The 18,407-nt window shown below is 31.7% G+C and overlaps 2 protein-coding genes across 2 annotated transcripts; one reads left to right on the top strand and one right to left on the bottom strand.

Moving 5' to 3' along the window:
* The first annotated feature begins 1,495 nt into the window (after positions 1-1,495).
* On the top strand, positions 1,496-2,951 carry LOC110423911 (2-oxoglutarate (2OG) and Fe(II)-dependent oxygenase superfamily protein). Its single transcript, XM_021438332.2, has 3 exons — positions 1,496-1,909; positions 2,025-2,278; positions 2,401-2,951. Exons 1-3 carry the CDS (start codon positions 1,535-1,537, stop codon positions 2,759-2,761), a joined length of 990 nt encoding a protein of 329 aa, XP_021294007.1. The 5' UTR covers positions 1,496-1,534; the 3' UTR covers positions 2,762-2,951.
* Positions 2,952-3,396: 445 nt separating this feature from the next.
* On the bottom strand, positions 3,397-11,905 carry LYK3 (protein kinase family protein / peptidoglycan-binding LysM domain-containing protein). The gene is made up of 11 exons (XM_021438330.1): positions 10,694-11,905; positions 9,772-9,849; positions 8,754-9,053; positions 7,344-7,489; positions 7,163-7,252; positions 6,954-7,059; positions 5,862-6,013; positions 5,676-5,773; positions 5,442-5,589; positions 4,408-4,515; positions 3,397-3,880 (listed from the first exon to the last, which is right to left on the bottom strand). The coding sequence occupies exons 1-11, from the start codon at positions 11,304-11,306 to the stop codon at positions 3,716-3,718; spliced, it is 2,004 nt and encodes a 667-aa protein (XP_021294005.1). The 5' UTR covers positions 11,307-11,905; the 3' UTR covers positions 3,397-3,715.
* Positions 11,906-18,407: the final 6,502 nt, after the last annotated feature.

Here is an 18,407-nt window from a genome sequence, read left to right as displayed (position 1 = left end):
GAGAATTTTTTAAACCATTCCTCCAACCAAACATGCCATGAAGGCCTTAAGGTGAGTTTAGTTTTCAACCAAGTGACTCAATAAACATATGAATTACAAGGCGTCATACCTTCCATGGTTAATAAAAGGATGATGATCTCTAATAGCAGTTCAGTAACTTTTAATGTTTAAAGTTAAATATTTAAAAGAGTTAATTTTTTATTGAAATTAAAAAAATTAGGTCTTTTTATATTAAAGTTAAAGAAAAAAGAACAAATAAGGAAAAGAAATTCATAAGTAGATATTATAAATTAAAAATAATAATTGATTTTATATATTGAAAAAAAAAACATAGCAATTGGAGATTATTGAATCATATTGTTTTGATTGGGAAAAGGAGAAGTGGTTGAGAATCAATAGCACCATGGGAATTGAGAAGTGATAAAAAATTAACATTTATTTTGCCTATAATTAGGAAGGAAAAAATATGTCATTTTATTAATTATTTTGATTTTTAATGAGAAGTGAAATAAATAGTTATTTTTAACAAAAAATAAGATAAATAGTTGAGAATCAATAGAGATGTGGAAGTGAGAGAAAATAGATATTTATTAGGTATGAGAAAATAGCTAAAAATTTTATTAATTATCATAATTTTTATATATTTTTAATATAATTAATTATATTATTATTATAAAATTATGAGATATATAAAACTTTAGAACTTAAAACCCTTGCTTTGGTGGCTTTACCCTAAAATCATCCTTGAATGTCCCAATACCAACAAATATCTAAGAGAACTAATTAAAGTGTTATAAAATGAAAAATAAACATCTTACTAAAAATTAATTAAACAAATAAGAAAATGAAATAATAATAATAATAATAAGACTGCATGTAAGATCTTTTAAAATTTGTAAAAATCATATTAAAACACACTTACATTACGTGACACCTAATCAGGGTGACACAAGCACCAATAATGACATTGAAAAAGAAGTTTCCCACACTGTACAGCTACTCAAGATAATTCAATATTAGGAAAAGGGTTAGATTAGAAAGAGATGCTATCGATGAAGAAATTTGGATAAACATGTTGCAACTTTTTACAGATACTGATGAGATTGGGTTGGGTAATGAGTAATGATACTACAGCTTCACTCCATTACTATTAATTGGATTCTCCTATTATTTTTGGTAAATTATCATCTATAGTTTCTTTCAATTTTTGGGAATTTTGAAGGCATTTAGATAAGCTAAGGTCTTGTAAATTGTAATTGTTCTCAACCGAGGCCATTCTTTATTTACTCAATTGGGTTTGGGTCTGGACTCGGGATTAAGAAACGGGCCTAAAGTCTTTAACCTATCATCAAGAAAAAAGCTTAACCACGGCCCACCTTGAACCTAGACGCAAAACCCGTCCAAATCACCCCCAACAGTGTTCAAAACCACTGCCACGGCCTTGTCTGGTGCGTCAAAGGGACACGCTCTTTCCCTTTAAATGAAAAACCTATATCACAAAAAAAATAAAAACCTCCCAAGTGGCCTTTTAGCCATGGCAGACCAAGCTCAATACTTCATGGAAACCCAGCTTCTCAATCACCAAAAACACTGCAATTCCCTCACTTTCCCTTCACTTCTGTCTCCAAACCCAACATCAACCTCTTCTTCACTCTCTCTTTTCACCAATGCCATCAAGTCGCAGAAGCCGTTTCTGGACTCTTTGTTGCTCAAAGCGGGAGCTATACTCTTCAGGGGGTTCCCAGTAGAGACAGCCAAGGACTTCAACGACGTCGTGGAGGCTTTTGGTTTCGAGGAGTTACCGTACGTAGGTGGGGCTGCTCCACGGACTAACGTTGTTGGTCGTGTTTTTACTGCTAATGAATCACCTGCCGACCAAAAGATTCCTTTTCATCATGAGATGGCTCAGGTAACTCCCTTTCTGCTAATTGTATTCAACTTTATGGGAAATTATGGTTGACTGGATGTCAATTGAATTTGTTTAACGGTCTTAACATGTTTTGTCGCAAATTATTTGATGGCAGGTTCCTGAATTCCCATCCAAATTGTTCTTCTTTTGCGAGGTAGAGCCAGGAAGTGGGGGAGAAACTCCCATAGTTCTAAGCCACATTATCTATGAGAGAATGAAAGACGAGTACCCAGAATTTGTCCGGCGGTTGGAGGAGCATGGACTAATATATACGAGGGTACTAGGCGAGGGTGATGATCCCTCATCTCCCATTGGTCGTGGGTGGAAATCCACATTCCTGACAACAGACAAGAGCGTGGCCGAGGAAAGGTTAGGGGATTTGATCATTTTTCCTAATGGATGAAATGACTTTTACTCGTACTTAAAACAAACCTTTTGTTGCTTCATTTGGAAACTAGAAATTAACAATGGTTCACAAAAACTTGTTGCAGGGCTGCAAAGCTAGGTATGAAGTTGGAATGGATTGGAGATGGAGTGAAAACGATAATGGGTCCAATACCAGCTGTTAAATATGACAAGTCAAGGCAACGCAAAATTTGGTTCAATAGCATGGTGGCTGCTTACACAGGCTGGGAAGATGAGAGGAATGATCCTGTGAAGGCAGTTACTTTTGGGGATGGGAAACCGTTGCCGGCTGATATCATTTATGACTGCCTGAAAATCCTTGAGGAGGAATGTGTTGCCATTCCTTGGAGGAAAGGAGATGTTCTACTGATAGATAATTGGGCTGTCCTTCATTCACGAAGGCCATTTGATCCACCTCGACGTGTACTGGCTTCACTCTGCAAGTAGGAATGGGGAAGCCCCTGCATTACTTGTTCCTCCCTGTAGCAGATATCTACTTTGTGCCGGCAATGGGAACTGGATGCTCTACTAGCTTACCCCTTGTATAATATGCCCTACTCTGTATCTTGTACCTCTTTAACCGTTTTGGGATGTGCTACTAATGAAAACAATAAGATTAATAATTGATTACCAGAAATTGCACCAGTTTGTGCACCGACCACCATGGTACTCAAAATATTGTCCATAATTCTTCGAAACGAAGTTGGAGGCTTATTTTTTGTGAAGCCGTTTCGCGTTTCATGCGAATCATCAGAGAGCGGTACGCTGTATGGCGAGGGATTATACATATAGATATAATGAACAAGGTCAAGAGTTGAACTTAATATGATTCCTGCTAACTGCTTCGAGATAAGCTCTTCTTAGTTTGTGTTGCCGACATGAATGGAGAAAGAACCTTCACACGGGTATGCTCCTAGGCTCACTAACAGAAGATAGAGTGGGCAAAAGAACATTCAAAGCCTGCATGGCCCACACAAGTCGTCTCAGCATCTATGTCAAAGCGTTGAGTGTGTTTCTCGTATTCATAATAATAATAACAAAGCAATAGTCTTAAGAAAGGAAATAGACGAGAACCCAGGTCATAAAAAGAAGAAATTGACATCAAGCTAGCTACCCAAATGGCTTGCTTATAAAGCAGCCGAATCTTTTACTACATCGTGGCATTTTACATCAAAATTTTTTCACACAAGTTGAGCTTTTCAAAGAATATAACATATAGAGCAGGGGAAAAGAGAGAAAAGAACTGAAAAAAAAAAAAGAAGCTATATAAATACTACCACCATATTACTGCCTTTCTGGAACATCAATTGCTACTATGCACACATAAGTATAAAGATGAAAGGGGGCACAAAGTGGAGCAACAGAATAAAAGTATATAGAGAGGGGTTGTCTGCTACATAACTATCTTCCTTGTACCAAACCACTAAAGACTTGGCTGTTCCCAGCAAGAGTTGCTTCCCACTCCACAGAGGACAAAAGGATCTGTGACAAGTTAATCACAACTTGTTTCATGTCAGGGCGTACGATAGGATCCTCATCAACGCATTGCTTTGCCAGCATAGCCATCTAATTAAATCACAGGAAAAAAGTTAGAAGGTGAGTAAGCATATTGTGAATGCAATAACAGAATCTCTTCTTCTTTTCTTTATTTTTTTGGGATAAGGAATCCCAAAATCTCATAACTGCTTACGTTGTAGCTTTATGAATGTCGACGATGTAACTTCATACTTTAAAGCATTAACAAAAATGGTCATCTAGCCTAGATGCGGAAATGATAACGAGGGATTCTCAATCAAGAATGTTCATTAGACCATTATTAAGGTGTCCAGTTTGTTGTACAGATTATGCTTCCTCTTCATGTATGAAATGCATTAAGAGGAAGCATGATCAGAATTTGCTAACTTATCAACGCAATCTACATTCCAATTCTTTCCAGAAAAATGGATAATATTTTTTTTCCTGAACATTTCCTTGTATTTGAAGAGATCCAACAATAGTTTAGCCTTTTTCTCAAGAAAGCAGCAAGCTTCACATTTCATATAACAGGCCAAAAAGGTAAAGATGACAAAAAGAAAAAAAGGTCAGAAATATACCTTGAAAACACAATCATGAGGATACAGATTCAACATATTTGGATCAATATAACCTTTCATGTTTGACATGCTCATTGAGTCTGGTGTGTTCCGGAGAGCTGCCAACATCTGCAATTTTGCAATTTAACAGATACTATAATTAGGAGAAAGCCACGATAAAGGAGCATCTAACATTGCATACTTGGGGAAAGAAGCGAAAAGATGTTACTTCTGTATTTTAGTCTATCAACTTCTGACATATCAATTTATATTTCACAGCACTAGAGAAACCCCCTCTATTCCATTCCAGTTAGCAACAAGGCAAATTAATATGATCTCACTGTTCAAACCTCTATACATCAAACAGAAATAGGCTATTCAACTGCTACATCATCTCTCTATACATCAAAACTGAACAGTATAAGCTTCAGTTATCCAAGGCTTCTGCTTCACAGATACCAATTCCGATATAGTTAAACAAAGGTAGGAATAGATCAAAATTCATGGCTTGTGTCCTTTCATTTTGCTCTCGATTAATCAATTTTATTATAAGTAACAACAGCCCTGAGCATTCCTATGAGTTCAACCATCAGCCAGACAGATACAGAACACAAAAATGCCATATCTAATTTCTTCTGTATGCCACATTCCTCCTTGTTTATTTCATTTTTCCAAGACACATTACTATGCCGGACCATTAGATATGAGAGTAGTGTCTGCCTCAATTGAATCACCTTTTAATGCTTAGAAGATGAAAGGGAAGCAAAAAAGAGGAGACCTATAAGCTACCCATCTCACATTCAACAAGAATATCATTTTTCAGGGGAGGATGCAGTTTCATCCAAAAAGTAGGAAACCAAATCATTTGTCAGTGCTCAAGTTAGTCTATTGGAGATTCTCATTCTTCAGCTTCAGAACTATGTACAAGGCTAAATTATGCTCTGAATTGATGTTATATATTAGTTTCAGGAAAGATATTATTTCTCACAGACCACTATGCTGTCAATGAATTGGAATAAAATATGCATCTTAGAATGTGCTAAAATGTTACTCACAATAGATGCCAGTGAACGTCTTTCAGAATTTTTCATTGTGGTGCCTTCCGTTCTTATGATTGCCTCCTTTCCAGATATAGTCTCAAACAGAACAACACCAAATGCATACACATCACTTTTTGATGAGGCAAGTCCATCACTCAAATATCTACAATATACAGATAGCAGAAGAGTTAAGAATTTTGAAAAACTCTCAGAGAAAGACAGTAGCCAACTAACAATATTATCACTTACTCTGGTGCCAAATAACCAAATGTACCAACAACTTTTGTTGCTGTTGCTTCTTCGTCACTTGTTTTTCCAACAAGCTTTGACAACCCAAAATCTGAAATCTAATTAGAGTAAAAGTGAAGTCAGTGAAATGTGCTCATGCACACTTAAATAACAAAACAAAACCAACAAGATATAATGTGTTAGAACCTTTGCCCTGAAAGAACCATCAAGCAAGATGTTGCTCGACTTGATATCTCGATGAACATAATGAGTTTTAGTATGCTCATGGATGTACTCCAGGCCTCTAGCAGCATCAAGTGCAATCTGAACCCTCATTATCCAAGATAGTGGTGTATAACCTTCAAATAAATAGTATGAATGTCAAGACTCAGTACAAGACATAATACAGCACATCAGAAGATCCCACATCCAGAGTGCATACCTCATGTAATGTCATTCAAAGGTTTTAAAAAAAGGAGAAAAGACGGATAATAACATATTCTAACTAGGAACGAGCTGAATAAAATCATCGTGAACACTAAAGTTGCAATTCATATTCTAGCCAAAAAGTTAAGCATAGGAGCTAACTGCATCCTATTGCTAAGGGAGCTGCAGGTGGCATTTAGGCTCCTCTTTGTCCAGCCAAGCACAAAGCAGGACCTTCTATAATGCTTCAACACTGAAAATCTACCATGGTGCTTACAATTCAATTTAAACTCACTAGTAACCAAGCAATCAGGAATAGCAATGATTAATGCTCATAGCCTAAAACTAGCCCATAAAAGAGCCAATATATTGGACTAGCTGAGACAATAGGACTCAAACCTATGGAAACACTTGTTTAAGAATAGGATGTGCTTGGTCATTGCAATTCCCAAGCTTCAGGTTGCTACCACTAGATAATATTTGATATAACCCATGAAGCCTCGGGATGATGAGAATAGCTTCCCCTCATTTTGAAAATTGGTCAAGCATACTAAGTTATTTTAGTTTCTTATTCATCATGGTTTTATACAATCAGCAATGTTTCAACATCATGGTTAAGTATGATCTGGCACCATAATTGACAATATTCAATCTATTTTTGCACTACTACTTATGCAGTTTTATAACTGTATATCAAGAACTTATGCTCCGTCACAACTAGTTAAAAGCATTAATATACTGGCTTCAAATTCACAAACAGTAATTATCAAATTTTACAGAGATAAAGCCTTCAACCTAGTAAAGTCTTGATAACTCATTTTTAAAAAATGAAACAAATTATAAAAACTCAAGAAAGCACTGGTACAATCTTACCTTTGTTCTGGGGATCATGTAAATGGCTTCTAAGAGAACCCTTTTGAGCATATTCATAAATAAGGAAGAGCTCATTATCACTTGCAGCATAGCCAATCAACTCTACCTTTGACAATATTAAACAAAAATGGGAGTCAATGTTTTTGAACAATGGAAGAGCAGCAAGCCTTCATAATTTAAACAATTGCTTATCATACAGACAGCAGTACCAGATTTGCATGGTGAACCTTGCACAAAACTTTCATCTCTGCCATAAATTCCTTCGTCTTTGTGGCAGTCATTCTTTTTATAGCAACTTCCTAAAAGAATCAAATAAAAATAAAAACCTTAATAGTATGTCTTCACTATTCAGGTTATGTTATCTAAATTCTGAGGTAGAAAGGAACAAACCTGGTCACGAAGGAGACCATAATACACAGAACCATAGGTTCCATGACCAAGAAGATTTGACTCAGAGAATCCATCAGTCGAAAAAAGAATTTCTTCATAAGTGAAAATCACAGGCTTCTCAACATCAAGTACATCAGTTCCTAGAGCTGTCAGAGAGAACAAGTAAACAAAGTTAGACTAGACTTCCCATGTTTGAGATCGGTCAGGGGCAGCAAGCTGAGTTACCATAAAAACAAGTCTATCCTGCTTGTTAAAGTTAAGCCTATTTTCTGGAACACAAAATGAATTTCCACTTAATTCAGAAATTTTAGACAACATGACTACAAAGCAACTACTTCAAACAGATTTGATGAACAATAAAGGGAATCCCAAAAACTTTACAAGTCAAAGCAACCTCTCTTCATGTGCCTGGCAATGTCTCATAAGCAAAACGAGGTAATATGTCATGGAATAAAGGTTCAGAGCCCATTCGCTGAAGCTAAACCATGAATTGACTCATTCGATAGTGATGGCGACACTTGTAATTGCATCTCAAAATCCAGACCTTGTTCGTTTGTCATTGCTCATTGTTATTTATTTTGGCCAAGCAAGATGTCATAATTGAACATGCTAGTTGATGAGCTATAGTTTGACACGACTGATCTTTCTTTAATTAAAACATGAACAAATTATCCTTGAAGGCTTTCCCTTAATAGTTCAGTATTAAGCAAACTTCAACAAAAGTGACATGATACAATGGTTTTACAACATGAGAAATTGAGAATGGAAGGCATCCATGTCTTTACCATAATAGGAAAGAAAAGATTGCTAGTGGATAAAATGATTTTCAGGGCTAGATCAGAATACAAGCTGCAATTACTATACAGTGATTATTAACACACTCTTGGCTTCTTGATCAAACAGTCCATTAATCAAATGAAGGGGTAAAATACGGGCATGCATACAGAAATAGACCTTTTCCTGAATAAAATAAGTAATACAACAATAGATAAAAGATACATGTCACACCCAAATATGGTCCCATGTTTTATACCAGTGTAAGAGAAGAATCCACCCTGCCCCAACCTCCAAAGGGAAAGAGAAGAACAAGGAAAAGAAATATGATGTATATGAGAATTAATGATTGACAAGCACAAGAATACAGCAATCAGGTTTGTGCAACACCAAAAGGAAAACTAAGCTAAGCCTTTCATTTCCTGGATATAAAGAGTCCCGACCTTCTTGGCATGCATAAAATGATTGGGGAACAATGTAAGATCTGATTGTTAGGTCTAGGGCTTATAAGTTTTGCTATTATTTGTTTTGATTAATTAATCTATCTTGTTTAGCATGATTATATACTTCCTTGCCAGTATTTCAGCTAGCAACAAATAAAATAGAAACTAATTAAACATTCGAGAATGTAATAACCTTTTGGAATAGTAATCTGGGGGTTACTAGGTTCGCCATTAGTTTGGTTCCAATTCCCAGATTTGCCACAAATGTACCTTCCTGAACCACAACAGAAACTTGGCTTCCGAAGAATGTGAAATTTATGAGAACTCTTGCCATCAGGATCTTTGGCAAGACTTCCATGAGATTCAGCAAAACAGCTTGATGACCTCAAGGAAATACAAACAACTATGCTTAATATAATGAGGGCAAGCCCAACACCAAAACCCCCAATGATCCATCCATATGGCACATGAGCCTTATGATTTACTTGAATTTCTGCAAAAATAAAAAGAAGATATAACATTATATTTCTCAAATAAAATGACACCTTTATGTAGGCTTAATAGAGATAACCTTCAAAAATTAGAAATTCCAAGAAAAGCTAAAGCAAGCCAAAAATTGCACAATTTGAAACTATGGATCTCACAAAACCAAGCCCGTAACTTTCAACCCTTTCAGAATCGTATTTACAGCTCACTAAAGTGAATAAAACAATGTCAAATGGTCAAAAGGTTTAAAGATAAACAATTGCTGCCTGCTTACTGCATGGGCTTTGATACTCCAACATAAATTGACTACGAAGCTGCCAACAGAAGAAAAATTAAGCAAACAGCTACTAATCACAGGCTGCTCCTTTCACTAAGTGTTTACCAGAAATGCATGCAATCAAACAAAACAGAAGTAGCTCACAATTGTAACAGGAAAAAACGAACTGGCAAACATTTTGGCAGAAAGAATGAGCAGCACATACATTTAAACAGGCGCTTGAATCCACATATCTGGACAGCAAGCCATGTAACCATCTGTTGCTACATAAAACTTGCAAATTTCAATTTTGAAATACATTTAACAGCATTTTTTATTAATGTTTGCCAGCTGTTAGTTGACATCATTAAAAAACAGACCTAGTCAATGGCATAGCATTAATACATCACAACCTATTCATCATTCCTACTTCAGTTTAATTCCTTCACTTAGATTTATCAATCCATACCTGATATTGTGTCAGCAGATGGTGCTGGAACAGGCGCAGGGGTAATGTCATTCTCCACATGATATGGTTCACCAGGAACTGCAATACAAATAAACAAGCCAGTCTAAAAATCTAAAAAATTCTGTTACAGGAAGAGAATTTGTAAGAGAATTAAAAAATATGTGAAATCCAACAAAATGAACAAGAAAAAGAACTACTCCCAGTTTGTATTGCAAGTTGCACACAGACACTAGGCATAATTCAAAACCAACTAATAGCCTTGTAATTCAAGGAACTGAACAATGAAGCAAAGATTCTCATTAATGCTAATCATAGATATTACACACAGTGTATGAATTCGTTATTGCTTTCATTATAGATATTGTTTGTATATATGAAATGCTTTTGGCACTCGCATCTTCCTCAAGTTCACATTCTGACTTCACTTATAAAGCAAGTAGGTTACAGACTCTAAAAAGTGAACTGAATTCATCACCAATTGGCATCTAATTAACCTATCACTATCCCAAGCCTACTTCACGGATCTTCAAAACATTTGCAATTACTTGGACAACCAAATCTGACCTGCAATGTTAAACTTTCAACCACACCAAGCCAAAGCTTAAAGTAGTGTTAAGCAAGTTTAAGACCCGCAATTAATATACCTAGGTATAGACTAACACAAACGATGGCCATGAAATCTTATTTGATTAACTTGATTAACCATAATCTATTTGCAAAACATAAGAGTTCTGAAAAACTATGTCAATATCATCCTGCGAAACAACATCAGAAAAATCCATCTCTCAAAAGCAACCTAAATATACATATCTCCAAACAATAAGCCCTCCATATGCAAAAATCCTATAACTTTGAAGCCTCTCAAATCAAAACTTAAGAATCCAAAATTGGGAAGAAAAAGATAGATGGTTTTAAGACAAACCTGAATTCAATGGAATATAATACAGAGCACCAACAGTGACATTATCAGGATTTACAATCCCATTGACTTCCTCAATACTATCCATGCTAACCCCAAATCTACTTGCTAAAGATTGCACACTATCCCCATCTTTCATCACATAACTCATCAAGTAGTTCCACAACCCACTTGAACACCCACAAAACAGCCTCAAAGACACCACAGCTCCAACCCTTGCCGACCTGGTAACATTTGGAACCATGGCAAGCCCATCATAAGCCTCTAAAATCATGTCATAAACATACCCGCCATTTGATCTCACTGTAAAAGTTGTGTTTGTGGCATAATTCTTGGTTGTTGTTAAGCACGAACAGTTCTTCCTGATGAACATGTAGCCATGGCTGTCCCCTTCTTCAACTGTTATGTCTTGTGGCAACACATCAAACATGCTCTGGATCACTGCTAATGTTTGGTTGTCTTGCAGCTTAAAAGCCAAAAAAGATGCGCATAATCTTGATGTATCCGTACAATTCATGGGTGTTGTTGGGGAGGAATCCAAGGCATGGAGGGTTTGAACACGAACAAGAAAAATTAATGTTAGAAGAATCAACAAATGAGAACCTATAATATTCATTGTTTCTTGTTTCAAAAAGATTGAATCTTTGAGCTACAATTAAGTTTCAAAAGGGAGTCAAAAATTTTAGATTTTGATCAAGCAACTATGTCTAAAAAAAAAAAAGCCAGTACAAGAAAATTTGAGACTTGATGGAGAAAAACAAGTTTCAACATAAATTAGACTCGACAAACTTTGAGCAAGGTTCAGCTCTTTCTTTTAAAAAAAGGACAGCGAGAAGTGTGAATTTGAAGCTATAACAAAAAAATTCTGACAAACAAACGTAAAGGGTCAGTGAAGGAACTATAGCTAAGTTCAGAAAAATCCTTGCTTTTACTTTCTTTTTTTTTGAAGGGTCAAAGGAAATGGTAGATTTAGATAGATGGAAGTAAAAAGAATGAAGAAAACGAAAGACTTGACGGAACAAGACAGGATGGTTTTTGCAAGAATGTGAGAAACCTGGGGAGACTGAACGGTGGGAAAGAGAGAAGGGGAGGAAGTGAAAGTGGTACTTAAGGTGGTTTGAAGGGCACAGGTAGGAAGGAATGAAGTGACCCTAAACAGAGCATGTTTTGTTTTGTTCTCTCCCTCCTGGTAACTGCTATTCAGTCCTTCACTGTAAAAGGAGAAAGGGACTTCCCAGGAGACCAGAAATTGTTACGAAGCGCCATCCACCTGCAGATATTTGGGTGGGCACCCTTTTGTTTGACTAAACTACCCTTTTATTGTTATTTTAGTTTCAACCTCTTTTTATTGGAGCCAGAATCACACTCCACTTCAATACAAAACTTGTGAATTGTGATTGATCTTCATTATATATATATATATATATATATATATATATATATTCTAATTAAGTCTATAATTTGCATGAAGTTACAATTTTTATAGTTGAATATTTATTTTATTGATTATAATTTTTCTTTTGAACCCTTCACTAGACAAAATAAAAGCAATCATAGTTAAGGGTAATAAGAGAAATTTAAAATGGTTTTTCTTTTACTCTTTTAAACAGGATATTACTATGAAATTATAACAAATAATGTACATAAGACAATATTTATGGGATAAAAAGTGTAAGAAAAGATATGCTTAAAAATGTGTAAATTATGCTCTTTAATATTCTTTTTCTCTCTTTTTAAAATTTACATAGCTTATTTTAAATATCATTTTAGTTAATACCATTAAATAGGGCAATGTTTTAAATTTTTAAAAATAAAAATTAATATTATTAAAATTTTATTTTCATGCATTATCTTACTATAATTTTAATAATTTATTTGCTTTATGAAAAAATAAAAACATAAATACAAAAGAAGCCAAAGTTTCTTTTTTCTATGATTGCAACGATTCCTCTCACTGATTAAAAGATGAAAAAATAAAGGCATGGGATTAAATTTCCAGATAAGAGTAAGGCTAAATTGGGAAATAAAATTCACAGGTTGGGTGTTCTGAAAAGGATTGGCACAAGTTGCGAAGAGCTGGAATTGAGAATGACAGTTGGTTGGGGCCCCCATTTACGCGCCAATTTTATATACGATCGCCGATCAGTTGTCCACTAAACGGTATGCTTTGCACATCAAATAGTGAAATTTCGTTGACCCCCATGCCATTTGACCCGAGTTGCCGACACTTACGCGTACTAGAGGCAAGGGTTAGGTGCTTTTACAGCATTAAGAGGGAAAATAGGACTGGATTTAGCTTCGTTGATGAACGTCAAATGATTTTTTTCTTTATAATTGGTGGATGGAGATTTGAATTTATTTTTTAAGTAAGAAATTATGTATCAATTAATGAATTAAATACTCAAATACGAAAATGATGACTAATTATTTGTTAGTAATTTACCTTTTATATGTGTGTATTTTTTTTAGATTTTATTTTAGGTAAATTTTACTTAAATATTTTGTGGTATGATTTTTTCTCGTATAGTTTCTTAAGGTTTTTTTTTATAATAAAATTTTTTGTTTTAATTTTTTTTAAAGATAGTAATAATGTTAAATTATTAATTAATTTTTTTATAAAAAAATAACAACTTTTGTGCTTTAATAACGTTTCTTCAAGATTAACAAGGTTCTGTATCTAACGCCAAGATGTTGGTATAGGATGATAAATGGTCCGAATTTGATTAGACTTTTTCTTCTTTAAATATGCTGATAATAAAATCGGCTTTAGATCTTCCTCTACCGTTGTAACCCAGATTCAATGCTTTTTATTATTATTATTTTAATAAAATCTGGCTAGAATTTGTCTCCATGTGTCTCATTTGGATAGTGAGAAAAGTTAGAAAAGAGAGAAATCCAAACAAAGTTAAATTTTTTTAATTAAACAAAAAAAAGTAAGAAGACTTAAATACAAAGGTTGTTTTTTTTATAAAACAAAATTGTTATTGTCTTTTATAAAAATTTAATTTACAATTTAACACTATTACTACAAGCAAAAAAAGTAAAACACAATGTTTTATATGGAAAAAAAAATGACCTTGAGATGCTATGTGAGAAAATACCATATCACAAGAGGTCTATCTAGAGATTATCATTTATTTAATTGATTTTTTTATTTTTTATTTTTAAAAATTTTTATTTTCACTTTTTTTTCATTTTTATTAAAAAATCAATGAAATGAGCCTTAAAATTTATTAAATTTAAAACCAAATGAATTATATAAATGGAATTTTTTTTTAGGTACTATAGCATCCGTATCATTAGAAATTGATTAAAGTATTCAAATACGCCCTGTACCCATGCATTTTCATCAATATAATCCCTGTATTTAAAATTTGATCAATTTAATCTTTCAATTTTGAAAATTAAAATAATTTATTCTCTCCCTCCAATGAAATCCAATTTGCCATTAAAGGTGATAATGTCAGCTTTGCTTTGGTAAGTTTTGCTCACTTCAACAAGATGCTATAATTTGAACAAAATTAAAATGTATAGGAACAAAATTGAATCAAAAATTTTAAAAAATATAAAATTTTAGAATCAATGATATATATATTTATTAATAAGTCAAAATATTTAAATATAAAAAATTTATAATATTAAGAAATAAATATAAATATTTTTTACTTAATTATTTGATTCTATAATAGATACAATACTTTATCTTCTATGAAAAAATTAAATTTAAATTCCCTTCTATAAAATATAAAATATTCCAATATTTTAGAATAAAAATCCTCTTCCTTTTATTTGTGCCCTCATTGGGACCTCTTATTTATTTTCTTGCCACCTATCTTATAACTTATTAACATTGCTAGCAGTGTTACCCTAAACAACACCAGATTTTCAACCTTTTCATCTTCCACGTCATTTTTGACAAATAAAATGTAAAAGCTGCAACTTATACGCTATTTAATAAACAAAACTATAGGGCCGTTTCCAATTTAATTCCTTAAACACAACTCCTCAAAAAAAAAAAATCTTATACATTTCTCAATCAAGAAGTCACAGACTTCGATTTTGATAGAATCGTGAAGCTAGGGAATGGTGCCATATGATTCTACTATTAAAGTGGTGTAAGAATAGAGCTAACCAATTTTTGTTGAGGGCTAAAAAAAAAAAATTAAAAATTAAAAATTTTTAAAACTAATACGATGAAGTTAACTATCAATCAAAGAATTCATAATAGATAATTTTATATATCATGTAAATCAAAAGAAATAAAAAAAAAGATTTACATTAATCTTTTAGAAAAATTATGTTCAATGATATTTCATATATTCAAATTCATCCATTATTAACTTTGTATTGAAAAAACTAGTAATGTCTTTTTCAATATAAATAATTAAATTATATACAAGAAATTTATTATCCAATTAGTTTCGAATTCTTTTTTTCACAATTTTTATTAGGCTTGGTGACTCAAGTGTAAGAGAATCATTTAGACGATTTGCATATTTTCTTTTAAAGAATTTATCAATTGTTTTTAATTTACTCATACTTTAATCAAATCTTAAAAAAAATTAATACAGTCAACATCTAATATTCTAATTTTATTTATATTTAAACTTAAAATACTAAGTATAAAATTACAATGCATAAATATATAAATACGATATACAAGATTTCACATAATAGTTTAATATATAAATAGTTAAATAATATAACTAAAAAGAAAAAGATAAAAAAAATTTAACTTCTTTTAGTTTCATACAATAATGGTGAATGGTCATTGTCAAAGCTCATAAATCTCTTTTAAAGAATGAAGTGTGTTTCAATAGTAAGTTATATAGAAGACAGTAAAATAAAAATAAAAAGACAAAAGAGAAGAGAAAGAGAAAGAAAGAGGTGTGAAGAAACTTAATTAAGAATTAGGGTAAAGTTGACTAGAGTTTATAGAGTTATTTTATTATTTCTTATTTGTATAAATTATTTTGAGAGACATAAAAAATATAAAATAAATAAAAATTTCAAAAATTTCGGAAGAGCCACACAATCTCATAAATATACTATTTCCCATAACAATTATATATATATATATATATATATTAATTAAAAATTTTCAAACCTTAGTGGATTCATCTGCTCTTGGAATCACCCTTCAAACCGTAGTGGATTAGAATTTGGGTGCAAGATTTTGTTAAGTTCCCATGTTACATAAAAGTTTACAACAGGATGTAGCACACTTGGCAATCATGTTATCATTTTAATCCCATTTGGCACATAATTGATAATTAGAAGTGCAAAGTCTAATGCACCATAATGACAAATGAAATCAAATAGCAAACGAGATATTCATGAAGGAAAACGAAATTTAATGAAATGAAATTTCAAATGTGTCTATTTGGTCTACCTTAACTTGTGAAATACGTTGAAAGAACAAATGTAATTAAATAAAAATTATGAATAAATTTCAAAATTTTAGATTTATAAGTTATATAGCATTCAAAAATTTTCCAATTTGTCTTCTTTCACATTAACTCTCAAAATTTGAATATATTTTTCTAATAATAGTCCTTAATAAATTAGTATATTAATAAAAATTATATATTTACAATTACTTTATTCCATCAATTGATGCCTACAAGAAGAAATATTTAGAGCATGCTTGGTTGGAGGGAATGGAATAGCCATTTCTCCTCTATTCTCATTTTTGAGATAAAACCGCATTTGATTAACTAAAATAGATATCCTTGGGAATAGCCATTTCAAGAGAAGCTTGAACAGTCATTACTAAGGATCTCCTTGATAACGGCTATTCCAAATGGTTAGGAATAAGAAAAAAAGTTAATTAGACAAATATAACCTCTTATAATTTAAAAAATTACCTTAAAACAAAATAATAAACTTAGTTTTTTCTCTCTCTCTTCCTCACTCCTTCTCTCTCTAAAACACAAAATTTTTTACTTCATTTTCCAAAAAAAGAAAATAAAAATATTTAAATATTAGTAATATATTAATATTATTTGAATATAATAAATATAATAAAGAATATTATTTAGTATTATTTAAATTTAATGAAGAAGATATTTTGTCTTTTAATATTAAATATTATTTGATTATAATAAAAGGTTTAATTATCTTCTAATACAAAATATTATTAAATTATAATAAAAATATATTTGTTTTTTGATGAAAATATTATTTAATTACAGCAAAAGTTATTTTGATTTTATTACTTAGAATATTTTTATCTTTTAACAAAATAAATTCTTTGATTTTAATAAAGAGTATTTTTTTTCTCATCATTGTATTTTTGTTTTTTAATTAAAAAATTTTTAAATTTTAGTAAAGAGTATTTTTATCATTTATCCATTTTTTCTTATCTATTTTTAAAATTATTCCTGCCAACTAAATAATAGAATAAGTAATCATAACAATTTCTATCCTATTCTATCTTTATGATCCAATTTGCATTATAGTTATTTTTTCTCTATTCTATTCTTTTAGAATAGTTATTCTATTCTCATTCTATTCCTTTAAGTGAACTAAGCATGTTGTTAAATTGGATTTGTTAATTACATGATAATAAACTACTTTTTATATTATTCAAAAACAGTTGAGGTTTTGGCTTTTGGGCATAAGATTTCTACTCCACCTGTCAAGTCCCCTTGCGAAACAGCAGCAAATTTATTTTGAAAGCTGCTGGAGATAAAAGGTTGCACCATAAAGCTACAACTTTCTTCTTCTTCTTTTTCCCTTCAATAGCTTATAAGCTGCAACTTCCACTTTATAAAAAAGACGGAAAACCTAGTGCCACTTAGGTAACACCGTTAATAATGTTAATAAGTTATAGGACAAGTGGCAAGAAAATAGAAAGGAGGCCCCAATGGTGGCACAAGTAGGGTTAGAGGATTTTTATTCCATATTTTATGAAGTTATTTTTATAAATACCATGATTAAAAGCATTATCACTTAAATTTTTTCTTTTTTATTGAATTTGATATTATTTTTAATGAAAATATTTCATAATCCATTTATTAAAAAATTCAAAAACGGAATGTTGAGTAAATGGATTATGAAATAATCTCATTAAAAATAATATCCAGTTTAATAAAAAAAAGAAAATTTACTTGATAATGGTTTTAATCATGATATTTATAAAAATAACTCTATAAAATATTAAATTTTTTTATAAAAAGGAAATTTAAATTTAAGTTTTGCACAGAAGATAAAGTAATGTAACTATTATGAAATTAAATAATCAAGTAAGAAAATATTTATATTTATTTCTTAACACCATAAGCCTTTTTCACTTAAGTACATGCATTAGCTACTCAATGATTTGTATTTTTAATTTTCTTTGTTTAATTTAGTTCCTAAACGCTTCAATTTTGTTTAATATAGTACCTGTTTAGCTTGATTTTTTTCTCAACTTATCTATCTTTTAAAAGTATAAACCAAGTCAAATAGGATTTTCAACAACTCTTTTTAAAAAATAAAATTTAAAAAAATAAAAAAAAACTTCAGAGACGAGCTTTCTCTTCTTTTCTTTTAAAAACACATTAACTTTGCAAAAAGTACCTCTATCTCAATTGATCTTCTTCTCTTTTTATCTTTCTGCAAATCACATTGTCCAACACAAATCGTGATTTTTATCTCCTCTACCTCTCTCCACAAAGATTACTTAAAAAAAAAAACCTGATAATAAAATAACAAAATTTAAGATTTTTTTTTA

Source organism: Theobroma umbraticum, unplaced genomic scaffold (assembly GCF_002168275.2).
Source record: "Theobroma umbraticum cultivar Fairchild unplaced genomic scaffold, ASM216827v3 scaffold_204.0, whole genome shotgun sequence".
NCBI classification, from domain to species: Eukaryota; Viridiplantae; Streptophyta; class Magnoliopsida; order Malvales; family Malvaceae; genus Theobroma; species Theobroma umbraticum.
Note: the sequence above shows the minus strand (reverse complement) of the source record. Positions and strands in the feature narration are given on the sequence as shown.

Coding starts and splice junctions, on each gene's coding strand:
- LOC110423911 (XM_021438332.2), top strand. CDS start 1,535: ATGGCAGACCAAGCTCAATACTTCATGGAAACCCAGCTTCTCAATCAC. Junction 1,910..2,024: donor TTCATCATGAGATGGCTCAG/GTAACTCCCTTT, acceptor ATTTGATGGCAG/GTTCCTGAATTCCCATCCAA. Junction 2,279..2,400: donor AAGAGCGTGGCCGAGGAAAG/GTTAGGGGATTT, acceptor AACTTGTTGCAG/GGCTGCAAAGCTAGGTATGA.
- LYK3 (XM_021438330.1), bottom strand. CDS start 11,306: ATGAATATTATAGGTTCTCATTTGTTGATTCTTCTAACATTAATTTTT. Junction 7,060..7,162: donor AGGTTCACCATGCAAATCTG/GTACTGCTGTCT, acceptor ATATTGTCAAAG/GTAGAGTTGATTGGCTATGC. Junction 6,014..6,953: donor ACATGATCCCCAGAACAAAG/GTAAGATTGTAC, acceptor ATTTATTTGAAG/GTTATACACCACTATCTTGG.